The sequence below is a fragment of the Pochonia chlamydosporia genome, chromosome 1 (genome assembly GCF_001653235.2).
Source record: "Pochonia chlamydosporia 170 chromosome 1, whole genome shotgun sequence".
In the NCBI taxonomy this organism is placed as follows: Eukaryota; Fungi; Ascomycota; class Sordariomycetes; order Hypocreales; family Clavicipitaceae; genus Pochonia; species Pochonia chlamydosporia.
Window position 1 is genome coordinate 3,274,842 of NC_035790.1, and position 17,492 is coordinate 3,292,333.

At 50.7% G+C, this 17,492-nt stretch overlaps 7 protein-coding genes across 7 annotated transcripts; 3 read left to right on the forward strand and 4 right to left on the reverse strand.

Moving 5' to 3' along the window:
• Window positions 1-3,322: 3,322 nt before the first annotated feature.
• Window positions 3,323-4,063, forward strand: VFPPC_00835 (B3/4 domain-containing protein; the record flags this gene model as incomplete). The annotated part of the gene is made up of 1 exon (XM_018280776.1): window positions 3,323-4,063. The coding sequence occupies one exon, from the start codon at window positions 3,323-3,325 to the stop codon at window positions 4,061-4,063; it is 741 nt and encodes a 246-aa protein (XP_018149101.1).
• Window positions 4,064-4,403: 340 nt separating this feature from the next.
• Window positions 4,404-5,507, forward strand: VFPPC_00836 (DNA double-strand break repair and VJ recombination XRCC4; the record flags this gene model as incomplete). The annotated part of the gene is made up of 3 exons (XM_018280777.1): window positions 4,404-4,545; window positions 4,621-4,802; window positions 4,848-5,507. The coding sequence occupies 3 exons, from the start codon at window positions 4,404-4,406 to the stop codon at window positions 5,505-5,507; spliced, it is 984 nt and encodes a 327-aa protein (XP_018149102.1).
• A 144-nt stretch (window positions 5,508-5,651) lies between these two features.
• On the reverse strand, window positions 5,652-6,674 carry VFPPC_00837 (NADPH-dependent alpha-keto amide reductase; the record flags this gene model as incomplete). Its single annotated transcript, XM_018280778.1, has 3 exons — window positions 5,652-6,361; window positions 6,412-6,529; window positions 6,600-6,674. The coding sequence occupies 3 exons, from the start codon at window positions 6,672-6,674 to the stop codon at window positions 5,652-5,654; spliced, it is 903 nt and encodes a 300-aa protein (XP_018149103.1).
• Window positions 6,675-10,204: 3,530 nt separating this feature from the next.
• VFPPC_00839 (NADH-ubiquinone oxidoreductase, mitochondrial precursor) lies at window positions 10,205-12,722 on the forward strand (the record flags this gene model as incomplete). Its single annotated transcript, XM_022428190.1, has 6 exons — window positions 10,205-10,319; window positions 10,379-10,402; window positions 10,461-10,512; window positions 10,572-10,586; window positions 10,646-12,550; window positions 12,605-12,722. The coding sequence occupies 6 exons, from the start codon at window positions 10,205-10,207 to the stop codon at window positions 12,720-12,722; spliced, it is 2,229 nt and encodes a 742-aa protein (XP_022284698.1).
• A 199-nt stretch (window positions 12,723-12,921) lies between these two features.
• On the reverse strand, window positions 12,922-13,491 carry VFPPC_12910 (hypothetical protein; the record flags this gene model as incomplete). Its single annotated transcript, XM_018290687.1, has 1 exon — window positions 12,922-13,491. The coding sequence occupies one exon, from the start codon at window positions 13,489-13,491 to the stop codon at window positions 12,922-12,924; it is 570 nt and encodes a 189-aa protein (XP_018149105.1).
• A 670-nt stretch (window positions 13,492-14,161) lies between these two features.
• Window positions 14,162-15,169, reverse strand: VFPPC_15237 (Acyl CoA binding family protein; the record flags this gene model as incomplete). The annotated part of the gene is made up of 3 exons (XM_018292990.1): window positions 14,162-14,714; window positions 14,770-15,067; window positions 15,154-15,169. 3 exons carry the CDS (start codon window positions 15,167-15,169, stop codon window positions 14,162-14,164), a joined length of 867 nt encoding a protein of 288 aa, XP_018149106.1.
• A 105-nt stretch (window positions 15,170-15,274) lies between these two features.
• VFPPC_15238 (hypothetical protein) lies at window positions 15,275-15,532 on the reverse strand (the record flags this gene model as incomplete). The annotated part of the gene is made up of 1 exon (XM_018292991.1): window positions 15,275-15,532. The coding sequence occupies one exon, from the start codon at window positions 15,530-15,532 to the stop codon at window positions 15,275-15,277; it is 258 nt and encodes an 85-aa protein (XP_018149107.1).
• Between the last annotated feature and the right edge of the window lie 1,960 nt (window positions 15,533-17,492).

Below are 17,492 nucleotides of genomic sequence, written 5' to 3' on the forward strand. Positions count from 1 at the left end.
GCACACTCACACCTTGCCATCTTCCTCAAACCTCGCCACATCGCGCCTTTTACCACATTCGACTCGAGCAAGCATGGAGGACCACGTCCTATTAGAGGATTCCCACACTGCTCTCTGGTTGCAACTGAAAACGATTTGCTATTGGCACAGTGATTCGGAACTGAAGGGGCCTTACGCCATAAGGATCCTAGCAGCAGACAAGACTGCCAAAGACGTTGTTTCCCTAGAATTCGTTGAAAAGGGTTGCCAGACGCTCAGGGATACTGGGCTTATACCAAAAGGCATGAATTTTGGAACACCCGTTGTTGACGGCGAGGAGATACAAATCCCCGTTGAGTACAACCCCACACAGCCGAAGTACGATCCACCGGTAGAGAAGGTTTGGAGGATTAATATATTCATCAAGAATGAAGAAGTAGTGTGAGTGATCATTGTGCATGCAATATCATTGCCAAATGCTGTTAAAGAGAGGGTTGCTAACAAGAGACTTTTCAGGTCATACGTACAGGATGAGAATTTACTTTACCTTAGTAAATGGACTAAAGACGGGAGCATCAAGACTCGCTTAACGAGTACCCCGGTTCTTCCGGAATGCGAGCTTCGGGAGGAACGGAGGATTCGTTGGAAGAATTATTCGGTCTCGGATTTCTCATCTGGCAAAGTTGTATAGCAAACTATGTAGAAAATTTATTATTGGTAGAGCATAGTATACTATTTTAAACCGCAAAACTTATCCCAGGTTATATCACAATACAATTTTGTGCTTGAATGGTGTCTATTACAGTTTAGCACAAGTGCCTAGCGTTTAAGGCGTAGAGACCGTTGAGTTCTTCCGAAGGATTGTTATGAACTGTACTTGCTACATAGTGCGTCAAGTGTTACATCCAGGTTCACTTTACGTACATTGGGAGTTGCTATCTGCATGAACAAGCCACCAGGTAAAAAGGTCTATATAAGGCAACGATTCCTCTGCAATCTGGATGTCCCCATCAACATTGCCAAGTCGTTCTTGTTGCAAATCACATTTCACGCTTCGTTGCCTCACTCAAACATAGCCGCAGCTTGCGCTCCACCACCTCTAACTCAAACAAACATGTCCTCTTTAAAGACCAAAGTGACTGACGCCTTGTATAGTCTGTTGGTCGAGTTTATCGGAGCGATGATAGAGGAGGGGAAGCGTGAACGCCGCGAGTTACGGATCAAGATGGGCATGGACCTCGAAGACATCATCACTCCGGATTTTGTACGGAAGAGATATGAAAGCCTCGGGGAGCCTCGCCAACATAGTGGGCGCATAAAATGGGAGGGGGCTCGTTCCCAGGACTCTAGCCTGATAGTGATTACCATGGCCCACGTCTTATCGGACAATTCACAGCAGGTACCACATTGGGATGCTTCTATCTACACCAAGGAGGATGGAGACATAGGGTGAGTGACCATTTCGCTGGCAACGTCTTTTTAAAATGCTATTGACGAGGAGCTTGCTAACAAGCTATTCTTAGGGCAAAAATGTCGAATTCCGAGGGCCTTTGTCCATATGTTTGGACTACAACCTTGGGCATGCAGTATCCATTGAACCCTGAATGGGAATAGGGTTTACATCTTGCTGGGCCGTGTGGCACACCACTCAAAAGATTTATTCTTGGTAGAAGATAATATGATGTTTTTAAACCGCAGAACTCGTCCCACACTGTGTTGTGACATAATGTTGTTTCTTAAGAGTGCCTAGTACGGTTCAGCGCAAGTACATGTCGTACGCCAAGAACGTGTAGAGTTCAGAGGGTAGCCGCGACCTGCCAGTGATAGCTTCTGTACATTGCTTTGTAGTTTATCAAGTGCTACATTTGAGTTCGCTTTACTGACATTGTCATTTGCCATCCGCATGAACAAGCTACCAGGTAAGAAACCGTCTATATAAACTGCCATCGTCCTCCGTCTACAGTCTCGAAGGGTAGTTTCGTCGCCACCATTGTCAAGACTCGCCTTGCTTACCAAAAACTACTTTTCATCTCTTCTTACCAACCGTCAAACATCACCTTCATACTGCGCCATTGCCGCAAACCACTTCTGCCTTCCTTTTAACCAGCTTTAGACTTCGCCCCATACCGCTCTATATTTGCCATGGGGGCTGCTATGGGGACCATACAGGACCAGGGGAGCACGTCTACTCGCTTAGGGTCGAAAAGCACCTGGATCCGCATTGGTTTGGGCTGAAAAAAACGTCAAATAAACACCATGGCCTTGCCTGTGCTACAGGATGGGATGAAGGAGGAGTTCGGGGAAGAGATTGAGGTCATAAGGGTGGACGTAAAGAGATCAAAGGCAGACGTGTTTTACAAGCGTAGCCAGCATTTCTGTGATTGCGGAAGGAGGTGGAAGGAGGAAGATCATTTGTTGCTGCTTCTAGAGAAAAGCGACGTTGATGGCGAGGTGAAGTGAGTCATCGTTGCGAACCTTTACGTTGTTAATGTTGATGAGAGCTATGTTAACAGATGATATCTAGGTCGAGTGTGTGGAGTTGCAGTAAGAGGGGTGAACGCGCTCGCTTGGCCGAAAATAAACCACCTGAGTGAAAGATGTCGATATCAAAATGGCGCCCGGGCCTTACGAGAAGGTCGGGGATACGGAAAGTTGGTTAAAGGACTTGGGGGATCGGATCTCATATCTCTAGAGTAATGTAGTCTGCCACTCAATATAGTCTATTCTTTGCTGCAAGATGATTATGATATTGTGAAAGCAAAGTACTGTGCCCAGATTGTGTTGTGACGAATTTTGTGCTTCGAGAGTGCGTGAACCTCAGCATAGGACCAGTTAATGTTGTCTTATTCAGGCTCTGATAGGGAGACACGGATCTAAGCCGTCGAATGCGAAACGGCAGGTCTTGAGGTGTTCTATGGGTTATAGAACAAGTTCTCTGTCTGTAAATCATATCTGCGTGAAGAAGTACGGTACCTTGTGGCGCCTGGTGTGTAAAATACGCCGTGTTCCAAACCCGTTCCTTTTTGCATGAAGATCGGATGTCGATCCGGTGTATCCACTTTTCGCGGTACAACACGCCTTGTGTCAACGCCAAGGCGTTTACCTGCCATCGATCCAGAATGTAATGGTTAAAATTGTTGCCATGGAAAAGGAAAGAGTCTGATAGATATCTTGGAGTCGATGCACCAACCTAGTTCTGTCAGTGAAAAAAGACTTGCTCTCACGACTCCATCCTTAAATAAGTTGGCTCCTCAACTCAGTAGTCGAGTTTGTATCTCACCCTCAAACCACCAACATTCTCAAACATCTCATCGCCAACATTCTCACATATCTCATCACCAAAATGGGCAGCACCAGCCTCGCCAAAAACCTGCTCCAAGCAGCACACATATCCCCAGAGATCTACAAACTACGCCCCGACTACCGCGCCCTCCTAATGGTGGTCGAAGGCATCCCCCCCGGCCCCAGCGACAACACCAGCGAAACCCTCTTACAAGACGCCGAAGCATCGGTCAAAGACATACTGTCCAAATACCCCGTCACCGAAGTCCCACACATCGCCGCATGGCGAGACGCATACAAAGCCTTTGGGGCGAAACCACAGAAAACACGCAACAGTCTAGAGGCGTTGACTCGTCGCGCAGCAGGTGGTTTACCCCGTGTGAATCGCCTGACGGACATCTACAACGCCATCTCGGTCAAGCACCAGGTTCCGCTGGGCGGCGAAGACCTCGACAAGTATGATGGGGCGCCGTTTCTGACACGTGCTACTGGGTCCGAAGAGTTTCGTACATTTTCCGGGGGTGAGGCACAGGTTGAGTGTGCGGCGGCTGGGGAACCTATTTGGTGTGATGATACGGGAATTACTTGTCGGCGGTGGAATTGGCGGCAGGGTCCGCGGACGGCGTTGACGGATGAGACTACGCGGGTGTTGTTTATTCTGGATGCTTTAGAGCCGCTTTCGGATGAGTCTTTGGGTCGGGCTGCTGAGGAACTTGGGTCTGCGTTGAAGAGGCTGTCTCCTGATGTGCAGGTTACTCAGAGAGTGTTGAGGGCGTCGGATGCCAGGAACGGGGAGTCATGATGTGTAGGTTGGTGAATGAGAGTGAGAGAAGCGAGGACTGTAAATGTCACAGCATGCGTGGTGTCGGGATAGAGACTAAATACAAGGTCATTTCAATGAACTATTCAGCGTTGATTCACGGCTGTCAACGATTCAATTGATGTCAAGTCTAGTCGTCTTGTGGAGGAAGTCAAGTTTAGGCTGCAGGCGCTAAAATCGGCAGGCTGCACCATGCATGACTGCACAGGCAGGTACAAATACCAACCGTCGCCAGTCCCACCAAGCCACGTGCCATGAAACTCAAAGGCAACATCTCACGTCGACATCGTCTCGAAGTTGCAACTTGAACTCACACATCACAATGACTTCTAAACGGGTTCTTAAATTCCCCGTAAATGACAATGAGTCGTCTTTCGTCCTCGTTCAAGTTTCGCCAAAGGGCTCAAAACCACTCGACCTAAAGCTAGTAGGAACAGAAGGGGAAGCTCCCTACGTCTGCTCATGTGAGTCGTGAATTTCCTCCCCTTCACCATTCTCTTACTCCCACGTCAATCGAACATTCAAACTAACCCATTCAGTGAGACATGACCGTGTCGCATCCCTCCGCGTCAAAAACTGTTCCGTCTCCGAGGAAGAATGGCAAACTATCCTCCAATCCATCTTCGATCAGCAACCCCTCCCCGATATTCAAGCTTCAGCAAGCGTACAAAGCGAATCGTCAATATCACTTACTATCCGAAAACAAGTCCAGGGAATAACTGTATGTTTCCCCATCCACCACCGTCATCTCACCTAACACTCCTAGCAACGCCTCGGCGCCATTACCCTAAACCATGACGCAGACGAAGCCATCGAGTTGTTTGACTGGTGCGCAACTTCCGTCGACGCCGTCACCAAAGCCAAAGCATCGTCATCCGAATCAGCCTCTCAAGTAGACGAGTTGCGGTCTTCTGTAGAGGAGCTAAAAGCTCAGTTGGATGAGCTGGTTGCTGCCAAGCAGGAAGATGAGGTGGTGTTACTTCAAAAGTTTAGGGATCTTCTGAATGAGAAGAAAGTCAAGATTCGGGAACAGCAAAAGATTATTACGGAATTTTCCGCCAATGCTCCGCCTGAGAAGGACGCAGAGGAAATGGATGGGGTGGAGAGGCCCGCGACAACCGGGAGGAAGAAGCCGCCCAAGAGGAAAGCAAAGGCTGTGGATGAGTCGCCTGTTGAGGATGAAGACGTGGCTATTAAGGAGGAGCGTGATGATTCGGATGCGGGGAATACGACGGAAGTGACTGCTTCCGTGGCAAGTGATGATGAGGACGATGAGGATGAGGATATGGGTGGGCCGCAGGGTGAATCTACAAAAGAGGCTCCTCCACCGAAGAAGCAGGATGCGCCGCCGCCGCCGAGGGCTTTGCCATTTCAGAGGAAGAAACCTGCTGTTACGAATGATTCAGATTCTGATGACGAGTTGTAAAGTCGGTGGTTGTATGATACGTTTGGGAGGGACGTACTTGCATATACGGGGTGGCAGCGTCACGAGTTCAATCTGGCTTTCGGAGAGTAATTTACATTTATTCATGTCCACTGCAACTACTTCTGCGTCATACGCAATTCCCCTTTATCGCCTGTCATCCTCATCAAACTTTTTCCTCCAAAACGCCCGGAAATGCTTCTGCTTGCCAACCTCCGCAATCCGAGCGACTTCCTCGTCCGTAAGCTTAAAACCAGGCAACCTTGCCAGATAATTCTCCAGTCGCCCCCTATTCGAACTCGTCGAAAGCGCAACCATGCCCTGATCCAAGATCCACCTCAACCCAATCTCAGACTCCGAAACGTCATACTTCTTCGCCAGCTCCGACCACACCGCATCAACAGGGCCGCCCTTAGCCCTCGTCAACGGGACCAACGGCCCATAGCACGCAATAGCAATGTTATTCTTCTTGTGAAATTTCACCAAATCGCCGTGCTGGAGATACGGATGATACTCAATCTGATTAATCGCAGGTGGAATCTTGGCCGTCTTCAGAATAGCCTCCAGATGCTCCTGCAGAAAGTTAGACACTCCGATGGACTTAGCCCTGCCAGAAGCCTTGATGGCTTCCAGATCAGTCCACTTTGCCTGCAGGTCCTCATCCGAGTTGGCAAACCACGGAGCGTGGATGAGGTAGAGGTCTACGTAGTCGAGGCCCAGCTTCTTGAGGGACAGGTCAAACGCCTCGAGGGTTGGCTTTTGCTTCTCCCCGTGGGCTTTGGTAGTTACGAAGAGTTGGTCTCTTGGTATGCCGGATGCTTTAATGGCTTCTCCTAGCTCCTCTTCGTTTCCGTATACTATTTTGGTGAGTATGAGTTTTCGTAGTCTTGTGCTTTGGGACGCGAACCTTCTGCGCCGTCGAGGTGGCGATATCCAACGTCAATAGCCATCTTTGTGAGATCAACGACTGTCTTGTCGTAGCCCTCTGTGGTCTTGTAATTGGCCGTTCCGAGACCATAGCCAAACTACGATTTCATCAGTACGACTTTCGATTCTGCGTGATTTATGGCCATTGGTGACTACGAGTTAACTTACCACTGGGATCTCATTGCCATCGTTGAGCTTTAGGGTTGGTGGGAACGAGCCCTTGGAAGCTGAATTCGAGGACATGTTTCTGAAGAGCTGTGAATGAAATGAGATATTTGGAGAACTCTGAAGAACCAATCAGGCTTTTTAAATAAGGAAGAAGAGAAGTTTGGCTGAATGAGCCAAGCATTGGTTTGCATTGCGATACCGACGCCCTCCCCGCTACAGTGGAGGCCGGCGCTAATGGGAAGGTGCGATCATCGGAAACCGGAATTAAGCTTCGGATGTGTGGAATTACAAATACGATTCAGTGCGTTCTTGGTATGAACCACGGGGTGTTGTTCCGAATCAAGAGTTGAATGAACTGCATTATATCATGTAAGTCGGGTGACGGATTAGCATGTATTATATGCAGAGTAAGCAGTCGGTCATTATCGCCTCTAAATGTTTCTAGTATGAACCAACAAGTGACCAGACGAAAAGCGGACTTGATGCTCTGTTAATGGGGACCATTACTCATCACAATTAGAAGAAAATGCTGCCAAATTTACCTCCCAACATCAAATATACTGTCGACCCTGTTGCAAATGTGAAACTACAAATCAGAATCAGGGTAGCATTTGAAGTGGCACGGGTCACTTCAAGGACAGCTCAGGAACGGCTTCAAGCGCTGGGATTCTAGTCGCATGGCGCTGAAACGGCAACCACATATAGACAAGTATGATCTCAACTACAATTAAGACTACCTTTCAATACACTCATTTCAAACAAGCCAAACAAAACAATTTCACATTTCGTTGACACAAAAATCGCATGACGAACATCATGAATAGCCGACAACAGCCATCCCATACCCGGATGCCCGCCATGTGGGGTTCGAATGATGTTATCAATCCGAGTCAACTCCGTCGAATTGACGTCAACCACCAACTCACCAACAACACACACTACCCGTGGAAAATGTCCCATAACCCAAACACAAGCTAAACAAGCTCGTCACAAGCTTCACTCACACCCACGACACCAAGCCAAACCGCCGTTGATGCTATACCGCACAGCTCTCCGCAGAGCTGTCCCTCGACTCCGAGCACCCATCATGACCATAACCGCAAACCACTCCACGGCCGCATCAGGCACCACGCTTCAAGACCTCCCCAAATCATGGCACTTTACCGAATCGCTGCCCCCAGACTCCTTCTTCCCAACGCCAGCCGACTCGCATAAAACACCACGGGATCGCATCCTGCCCAGGCAAGTTCGCGGTGCGCTGTACACATGGGTGCGGCCGGAGGAACAGAAAGATCCGGAGTTGCTGGCCGTGAGTCCTGCAGCGCTTCGCGACATTGGTATCAAGGCGGGGGAGGAAAAGACCGACAATTTTCGACAGTTTGTTGCGGGCAATAAGTTGTACGGGTGGGATGAGGAGAAGCTGGAAGGCGGATATCCCTGGGCTCAGTGCTACGGAGGCTTTCAGTTTGGTCAGTGGGCTGGACAACTTGGCGATGGGCGAGCCATATCCTTGTTCGAATCGAAGAACCCGGACACTGGGAAGCAGTATGAACTACAGTTAAAGGGGGCTGGGTTAACGCCATACTCTCGATTTGCAGACGGCAAGGCGGTGCTACGGTCAAGTATTCGAGAGTTTGTCGTATCCGAGGCTCTCAACGCACTGAAAATACCGTCCACCAGAGCACTATCCCTCACACTGCTCCCAGATTCAAAGGTTTTGCGTGAGAGCATAGAACCAGGGGCAATTGTTCTGCGATTCGCCGAGTCGTGGCTGCGGCTGGGCAACTTTGATATTCTGCGTGCGCGCGGCGATCGCGATTTGATAAGGAAGCTGGCTACATATATTGCTGAGGATGTGTTTGGCGGCTGGGAAAATCTACCCGCAAGATTGGAGGACCCTGAAAAGCCTGAAAATTCACCGGCTCCAAAGCGCGGAGTAGGGGAGAAGGAATTGCAAGGACCGTCTGAGACAGCCGAGAATAGATTCACGAGACTCTATCGTGAGATTGCGCGCCGTAGCGCAAAGACTGTGGCTGCTTGGCAGACATATGGGTTTATGAATGGTGTCCTGGTAAGTTGGGTTTGGCCGGCTATATCTTCTGGGTGGAAAGCTGACAATTTGCAGAACACTGATAATACGTCTGTTTATGGCCTCTCGATCGACTTTGGACCGTTTGCGTTCATGGATAATTTCGACCCATCGTATACACCGAATCATGATGATCATATGCTACGATATAGTTATAGAAACCAACCTACCATTATTTGGTGGAACCTTGTACGATTTGGAGAAGCAGTGGGAGAGCTGATGGGGGCAGCAGGGCTTGCTGACGATGACGTATTTATGTCGCAGGGAGTCAAGGAAGACCAGCAGGATGAAATCATATCGCGAGCAGAGAAGCTCATCATGCAGACCGGGGACGAGTTTAAGGAAGTATTCCTGAGCGAATACAAGAGGCTAATGACGCTGAGACTGGGCTTGCGGGAACTCAAGTCTACTGATTTTGATGGGTTGTTCAGCCCAGCTCTGGACACGTTGGAAGCATTGGAGCTCGACTTTAACCACTTTTTCCGCCGCCTGAGCAGTATCAAGTTGGGAGAAATTTCCACCCCAGAAGGTAGGAGAGAGAAGGCCAGCGTCTTCTTCCATCATGAGGGACCACCCAGCACAGTGGGCGAGGATGAGGCACGGGACCAGATTGCTCAGTGGTTGGAGAAGTGGCACGCTCGCTTGGTCGAGGATTGGAAAGACGGGGACCAAGTCCCAGATGAAAAAGATCAGGAGAGAATGCAGGCCATGAAGCTTGTCAACCCAAACTTCGTCCCTAGAGGATGGATTCTAGACGAGGTAATCCGACGAGTTGAGAAGGAGGGAGAGCGAGATGTGCTGAACCGTATCATGCACATGGCTCTTAACCCGTTTGAGGATGAGTGGGATGGTAAGACATTTGATCATGGTACATATAAAGGCGACGCTGAGGAGGAACAAAGATGGGTTGGCGATGTCCCTCGGACAGGCAGACTCATGCAGTGTAGCTGTAGCTCATAGACGAGCGTGTCGCACGACACCAATGATACTCGAATTGGCGTCAAGGCGCCTTGTGCACCGCATTTAAATCCACGTGTACTGGAATTGCTACGTTGATAGTCATGATGAAATGTAACGACCGGCGGTAAGAGGCATCGTTCATTGAGATTAAGCTCTCACATGCTTCCATAATCGGCGTAATAGAAATTTCTCTGGAGCACAAGATAGAGGAAGACTCGACTGAAAGCAACGCGTCCGCTGGTGCAGACACGAAGCGCAAGCTCACCTACAATAAAGTGTGCTCGTGTACAATTATTGGTGAAAGGAAAAAGAGGGAGCTTCCAGCTCTGCAAAAATTCGGGTGAGGTTTATGGTGGGTGCATTAGCGGGTTGTGGCCTCAGGCACTTTTCTGCAGGGCGACTGGCCAATCAGCGCGCATGTAAATTAATCGGTGTTTGGTGGATCATTGCTAATGCTTCCACTCGGCCAGTTCTCTTCCAGACGTCAACGACTGAGCCTTTATTTCGCCGCAACGACTTGCATCGTCCATCCCCTTTATTCCGTCAAGGCGACACGATGCTCCGACAGTCTCTGGCACGTTCGGCTTGGCGGACAGGCAGGCGGACCGCCAACGCCTCGCGGACCTTCGCGACCACCCCGAGACGCCAAGCAGAGGTTGAATTGACAGTTGGTGAGCAGCTTTTGTCCTCCCTGCCATTGAGGGCCGTACGTGTGCTAACGCCGTTCCAGATGGAAAGAAGGTTTCAATTGAAGGTGCGAAGCGAGGTTTGAACAGTTTTGGTGCCAATTGTTGCTGACCCTGAGTTTCCAGCCGGCTCTGCCCTGATCCAAGCTTGCGAGAAAGCGGGCGTTACAATCCCCAGGTATGTGGTATCCCCGCAGACGGTTGCTTGGGCCCGGAAGCTTGCTAACAATTGAACAGATATTGCTACCATGAGTACGACCTCCCCTATGCTTATCCGATCACGAACTCGAGACCCTAATAACTGTTGACAGGAAACTCATGATTGCCGGAAACTGCCGAATGTGCCTGGTAGAGGTCGAAAAGGCCCCTAAGCCCGTGGCTTCATGTGCTTGGCCAGTGCAGCCCGGTATGGTTGTCAAGACCAACTCACCCATCACTCACAAGGCCCGAGAGGGTGTCATGGAATTCTTGCTCGCCAACCACCCGCTCGACTGCCCCATTTGCGACCAGGGAGGCGAGTGTGATCTTCAGGACCAGTCTATGCGATACGGAGCCGACCGTGGACGATTTCACGAGGTTGGCGGCAAGCGTGCCGTCGAGGACAAGAATATCGGACCTTTGATCAAGACCTCGATGAACCGATGCATCCACTGCACTCGATGTGTCCGCTTCGCCAACGATATTGCTGGTGCTCCTGAGCTGGGTTCCACCGGCCGCGGCAACGACCTGCAGATCGGTACTTACCTCGAGAAGAACCTGGATTCCGAATTGTCCGGCAATGTCATCGATCTTTGCCCTGTCGGCGCCCTGACCTCCAAGCCCTACGCCTTCCGTGCTCGTCCTTGGGAACTGAAGCATACTGAGTCTATCGACGTCCTTGATGGCCTTGGCTCCAACATCCGTGTCGACTCTCGTGGCCTTGAAGTTATGCGTGTTCTTCCCCGTCTCAACGATGACGTGAACGAGGAGTGGATCAACGACAAGTCTCGATTCGCCTGTGATGGTCTCAAGACCCAGCGCCTGACCATGCCCTTGATTCGCCGCGAGGGCAAGTTCGAGGCTGCTGATTGGGAGGAAGCTCTCACCGAGGTCGCCAAGGCCTGGGAGGCCAAGAGGCCTCAAGGCAATGAGTTCAAGATTATTTCTGGAGCCCTGACCGAGGTTGAGGCTCTTGTTGTTGCCAAAGATATGGCCAACAAGCTCGGATCCGAGAACCTCGCCTTGGACACTCCCACTGGTAGCCAGCCCATTGCTCACGGTATCGACGTTCGATCCAACTATCTGTTCAACTCTCGCATCTGGGGCATTGAGGAGGCTGATTGCATCCTGATTGTCGGCAGCAACCCTCGACATGAGGCTGCCGTCTTGAATGCCCGTATCCGTAAACAGTGGCTGCGATCTGATCTTGAGATTGGCGTTGTCGGCGAGACTTGGGACTCTACCTTTGAGTTTGAGCACCTTGGAGCCGACCACGCCGCCCTCAAGAAGGCTCTCACTGGCCCCTTTGGAAAGAAACTGCAGGCTGCCAAGAGACCCATGATTATCGTCGGCTCTGGCGTCACTGACCATGCTGATGCCAAGGCTTTCTACGAGACTGTTGGTGCCTTTGTCGAGAAGAACGCTGCGAACTTCACCACCCCGGAGTGGGATGGTTATAATGTTCTGCAGAGAGAGGCCTCAAGAGCCGGCGCTTTCGAGGTTGGCTTCACCACTCCCTCTGCCGAAGTTGCCCAGAGCAAGCCCAAGTTCGTCTGGTTGCTGGGTGCCGACGAGTTCAACGAGGCCGATATCCCCAAGGACGCCTTTGTCGTCTACCAGGGCCACCACGGTGACCGAGGTGCTCAGATTGCCGACGTTGTTCTCCCCGGCGCTGCTTACACTGAGAAGGCTGGTACTTACATCAACACTGAGGGTCGCGTTCAAACTACCCGCGCTGCCACCTCACTGCCCGGCGCGTCCCGCACGGACTGGAAGATTCTCCGCGCTGCCAGTGAGTTCTTGGGCGTCCCTCTGCCTTACGACGACCTCGCCGCTGTTCGCGACCGCATGATTGAGATTTCACCTGCTCTGGCTGCATACGACGTTGTTGAGCCCGTTGCTCTTCGACAGCTTAGCAAGGTTCAGCTAGTGGACCAAAACAAGGGATCAAAGGCTACAGGCGAGCCTTTGAAGAAGGTCATTGACAACTTTTATTTCACAGACGTCATCTCTAGAAGGTAGGTTCTGCACACCAGCTTGATCACGGTTCCAATTTGCTAACCACTCCTCAGTTCACCAACCATGGCACGCTGCTCTGCTGCCAAAGCTACCGGAGACCCCAGAACAAACTTTATGGCCCCTGGCATGGAGGAGGATCGGCCCATGGGCCAGGTTGCTTATGGAGCGTAAGAAGACTCTGTCGGCTGTACCAAAATAAAAGATTCCATTTGTCAGCGTAGGAGGGAGGTGTCGGTTGTACATATATGACGGCGGAATAGAGTAGCAGGGTAAATAATTACCATATCAACAGTAGTCGTCCGTACGTGCTTCGTGATGTAGCCACTGATCTCGATCCTCTAACCTCATCCCCAAACCAATAACTCTACCTCTACCTACGACTCCCATCACCTTCACTCCCCGACTCCTTCCGCATCTCCCTCTCCAGCGCCTCCTCATAAACATCCCTCGTCCGCTTAACATGCTCCCCATACCCCCTCAACTCGACCATCGTCCTCGCCACCGTCCTCAATATCTCCCTATCCCTCCACTCCGCGGGACTCCTAACCACCCACTCCGAGAAATCAGGCGCACTCGGCAACTCCCTACTCGGCCTCTCCCTCGGCGCCTGCAAATTCGCCAGCAGAAGCGCCCTATCCGCGTCGCTCATGCCCCCTTGCACTCGTGGCGGACTATCCATCCTCATCTCCTGGATCTCTGCGTCGCGAGCGATCCGTCTGCACTCCTGTTTTGATAAGGCGAGGATATTGGCCCGTACTTGCGCGGCGTGCGTGTCCAGCGCGGCTATAGAGTCGCGAATTTGGGCGGTCGTTGTGGTGGCGGGCTTGTAGGTGAAGAAGGAGGGGGGGATGGGGACGAATATCGCGGGGAGGAGGGTTGTCAGGGGTGGGATTTCATTTTGGAGGTTTGCTGGTTTTGGTGTTTGGTTTGGAGGGGGCATTTTTGGTGGTTAAGTTGAAGTTGATGGGTGAAGGTGAGAATGCGGAAGAGGGACTGAAATTTTTGTTTGGTCGATTGGTTGAAATTGCAGGTTACGCAGCTGTTGGGAGTTGTGGAAGGTGTGAATGTGCGAAGGTGTCACAGCAGCACGTGCGAGACTGGGTTGACATTAATTTTGCACATCCGCGGTATTTGGCTGATACAAAACATTCAAGTTTAGTATTAATTTGCGCAAGGCGCTGGATTTTGCTCTATCTCAAGTATATGGTGTCTTGAACGACTGATAGCACAATACCTCCCATTTAAGCGTACAAATGCGTCGTTAATCGTCTATCAACAGAGGAAATGTCCCACCTCTTACTATATAGCAGCTTGGCGCAGAAGGCTAGAGAAGACTCTGGTATGCGCTGAACCGTCTGTGAAATGCTTCGTTTGTATGCCAATGTCCAAGCGAGTGGTGGACATGTGCAGACTGGTGCCTGACGCGCATAACCTGGAGATCCTGTGAAGTCTCCCGGCGTGTTATTCCAGATATGTGCTTTGGCGAAGTGCATAGCCGGCGTGCGTACCGCCAAATGGTAGTCGCGCAGGCTGGCCTCATGTATGTGATATTGCAACACCATGAATGTCCTGGCCGGCGCTGATAGTCTTTATCGAACAACCAGTTGCAATCACCTCGCCGGCAAGACCTTTCGCACGTATTCTCGCACAAGTTTGAGTGCAGAGCGAACCAAATCCTCCAGTCGTCTGTCCTTGCGTCTCCGCATCCAAATCAAGATGATGGCAAGAATGACGAAATCCGCTATCAGATGCTTCAAGAAGACCCAGAGAATCCAACCAAACCACGTTGGAAAGCTTCGTTCCTTCTTCGATCGCCACTCTCGGCCAGTTGTTATCTGTTCCCTCAAGGCCGCAACCTCAGCTGATAGCTTTGTCACGGCTCGTTCCACCTTCTTCTGCCACCTTGACGATTTCTGTTCTCTGCTCTCTTCCATGGCATCGTCAAGATCCATCAGGCGTTGGGACCGCAACTCGGCTTCGTCTTGCTCACTCATTGGGCTCAAGATCTTCATAGGACCTTCGCTGCCACTTAATGGTTGTTGGAATGTGCGAGGTGCCTTACTTGACCCGGCTGCCTTCGGGGATGAATCGGTCGAGCTCGGAGAGTTGTGCTTTATTTGGTTCCATACGAATTCTAATTCCGTAACGAGCTCAATGGCGTCACTGTTGCCGCTGTTATTAGTTTCTCTGCGGATGAGAGTGATATGTTTGGACGTACGTTGTATTGGCATATCGATACATGGTCTCGATGAGAGCCTCCACATATCTCCGCTTGGCTTCCGTTCGGCTCAGACCTTTTTGCGAGTTCCAAGCGTCCCATTTATCTCTTTCTCTGTGCAGTTCTTCCGACGTGAGGAATGGTCCTGCTGTGGGCTGTTCCATGACACCATCGACATCTCCCTCCATTGCTTGCTTGTAGAGGCCATATAGCCGGAGTCGATCGGACGGCGGCGGCCGTGATGCGCCGGTCTTGGGAATCTTTTTGACTGTGTTGAGAGCATGGACGAATACTCGATCTAGTGGGAGCAAGGCCTCGTGATTAGCGTTTCAATGGGACTGAGGTCTACGTGCCTAGCAGTTGACAAGTAGGAATCCGACATACCGACCGAGTCAGCCATGATGACGAGATTGGTGCAGCGTCTGCTGCACCGGGATATCTATAATTTCCGTATGTAGACGAGCAGTCCAGCTATAAATAGACAGATGCAGATGAATGTCTGATATCACGATGGGAGGTGTCGTGAAACCACCAAGAAAACGCGCCGATATCGACAGTGGTGAATAACAGATAAGGCGGCACCGGAAAGCGAGCAAGCCGTGACGTTGGCAGTGACAGATTGTCGCAGCAGCAAGCTCCTCCAAGCTGCAACGGGTATGTATTCAACACTGTCGCGTGTGCCAGTGGAGAAAATAAAATGCGGAGAGAAAAAAGGCCCCCGAAATACGTCAATCGCGATGGTTATGATGTTGTTGCTGGTCATTGAGGTTGGGCCAGGCTAAGCGTGATAGTCCAGACTTGACTCCATGTCATCAAGCCAAGTCGAGCCAAGCCAGTACCAGTCAACCGAGGCCCCTGGGACCGCCACCACACGAGCAGGTGGGTTCAATGTTGGCACTCTGCACAGACTTGGGCACAAGAGCACAAGCAGACGGGCAGGTGCAGCCCACTCACTCCTGCCGACCGAGGCAAGAGATGGTGTCAATGGGTCCTAATTCGGCGACGTCCAACGTCTAATTGGTCCGTTCCCCGGACTTCCGTCTGTTGTATGGGACAAAGAAGGGATACGCATTGTATTCGCATGAGAACTAAATGCTTCTTAAATTTATTAATATATGGATGACCCTTGTTATCGGCTTATGCGGAACTGGCGGTCTGGTGGTTGTTTGTTTGCGGGAAATGCACCAAAATTGGAAATTTTAACATGAGCATTGACATGTGAATGGGCAATTTGGAATGCATTCCTGGCGCAGAAAGTGGACGTAACAAAGCAACACCATTGCCGCTCAATATGACGGGTTTAACACGGCTTGTACCCATTATCCCGTCGTCGGAGCCGGACAACGGTAGTTGCGAATTCACCTGACATTTATGTCGCCACAGATGTTTCGCATTGGACTAAACTACGTGATCTTGGTACCAGATACCCCGGTGTCGCAGAACGCAGCTGCTACATTGCTCTCTGGCGAGCTGGAAAGTTCCGATGACATATATAATCTCAATATCAGTCTGCCATCTGAGTACTCAAGCGACGAATGGGCGGGATGGCTGCATGATGCAACAGCTGTCGTGTGCCACATCGTCCCTTTTGGGACACAACTGGCTCCAGCAGGCCTCAAGTCCAATTAACCAAATACAAGCACGCGCACATTTTAATCTCATAGTCCGATAATACTTACCTCTTATCAACACAAAGACTCTAACTCCTAACAAAGTAAACCTCTGCCATGCATTTGATTCGTCGCAAAGTATTTTCACCAATTTACCACATCGTGACCGCGACCAACAGTGCAACGGCCCTGCTCAACCCCAGCATCGCCTCGAGGATATACAGCTCAATCGCCGGATAACTTGCCCAAAAACTTCACATATGAATGCTTGCATACTTTGAGTGCCAAGCCAACATCACAGCTAGCCCTGCAAGCGGCTGAGAAGCTGAACTGCCCAAGCCAAACAATCACAGCAAGATGGATCCCGTGTAAGCGTTATGCCAAACCAACTTAACATTCTTGCAGCCCTGCAGACAACAACAACACGGGAATAGTCAAATGCCCTTCAAAATCGTAAATCATCACCTCCTTCCTGCTCCCAGATTGATCCGTTACTCTCTCAGTAACCATGCGATTAACACTGTTTCTCCTTTCCGCACATCTAACAGCGGCATACCAAAAGCTCCTACCAAGACTGGACTCCAACATCACACTCGGTCTCGAAGTACGAAGCGACGACTGCCACGTAGGTAGCACTTGCGCAGAGTGCTTCGGCGCAGGAAACATCATCTGCGACACATACGGGTGCTTCAACCCATCCAAGCACGAGCAGTGCTGCAAAGGATACAGTACATACGCCTACCCTTTTCAGCAACCCAGCTAACAAATGTAGATGTCTGCGTTGGCAAAGATACGAGCTGTTGCGTAAACGCTGTACGTTGAACATCCCACATCCATGACCTAATCTGACTTTTTCAGGGCGGTCCTGGCAAAATAGGATCGAGTGGTGTTCCGTCCCCGCCGCCGTCAGCTACCACTTCTGGATCTGGGCCAAAGGCCTCAAGCTGGACGTGCTCGCCGTCGGAGTCGGGCGAAGAGTGCTGTCAGAAGGGTCATGCGGCGCTGCATTGGTGTTCGGGAGAGTACCCTAAGCAGCAGTGCTATAATCCTAGGGTGCAATTTTGTTGTACTGATGGGTCGGTGTGCTATGGCAAGGATTGCTGTGATCTTTTT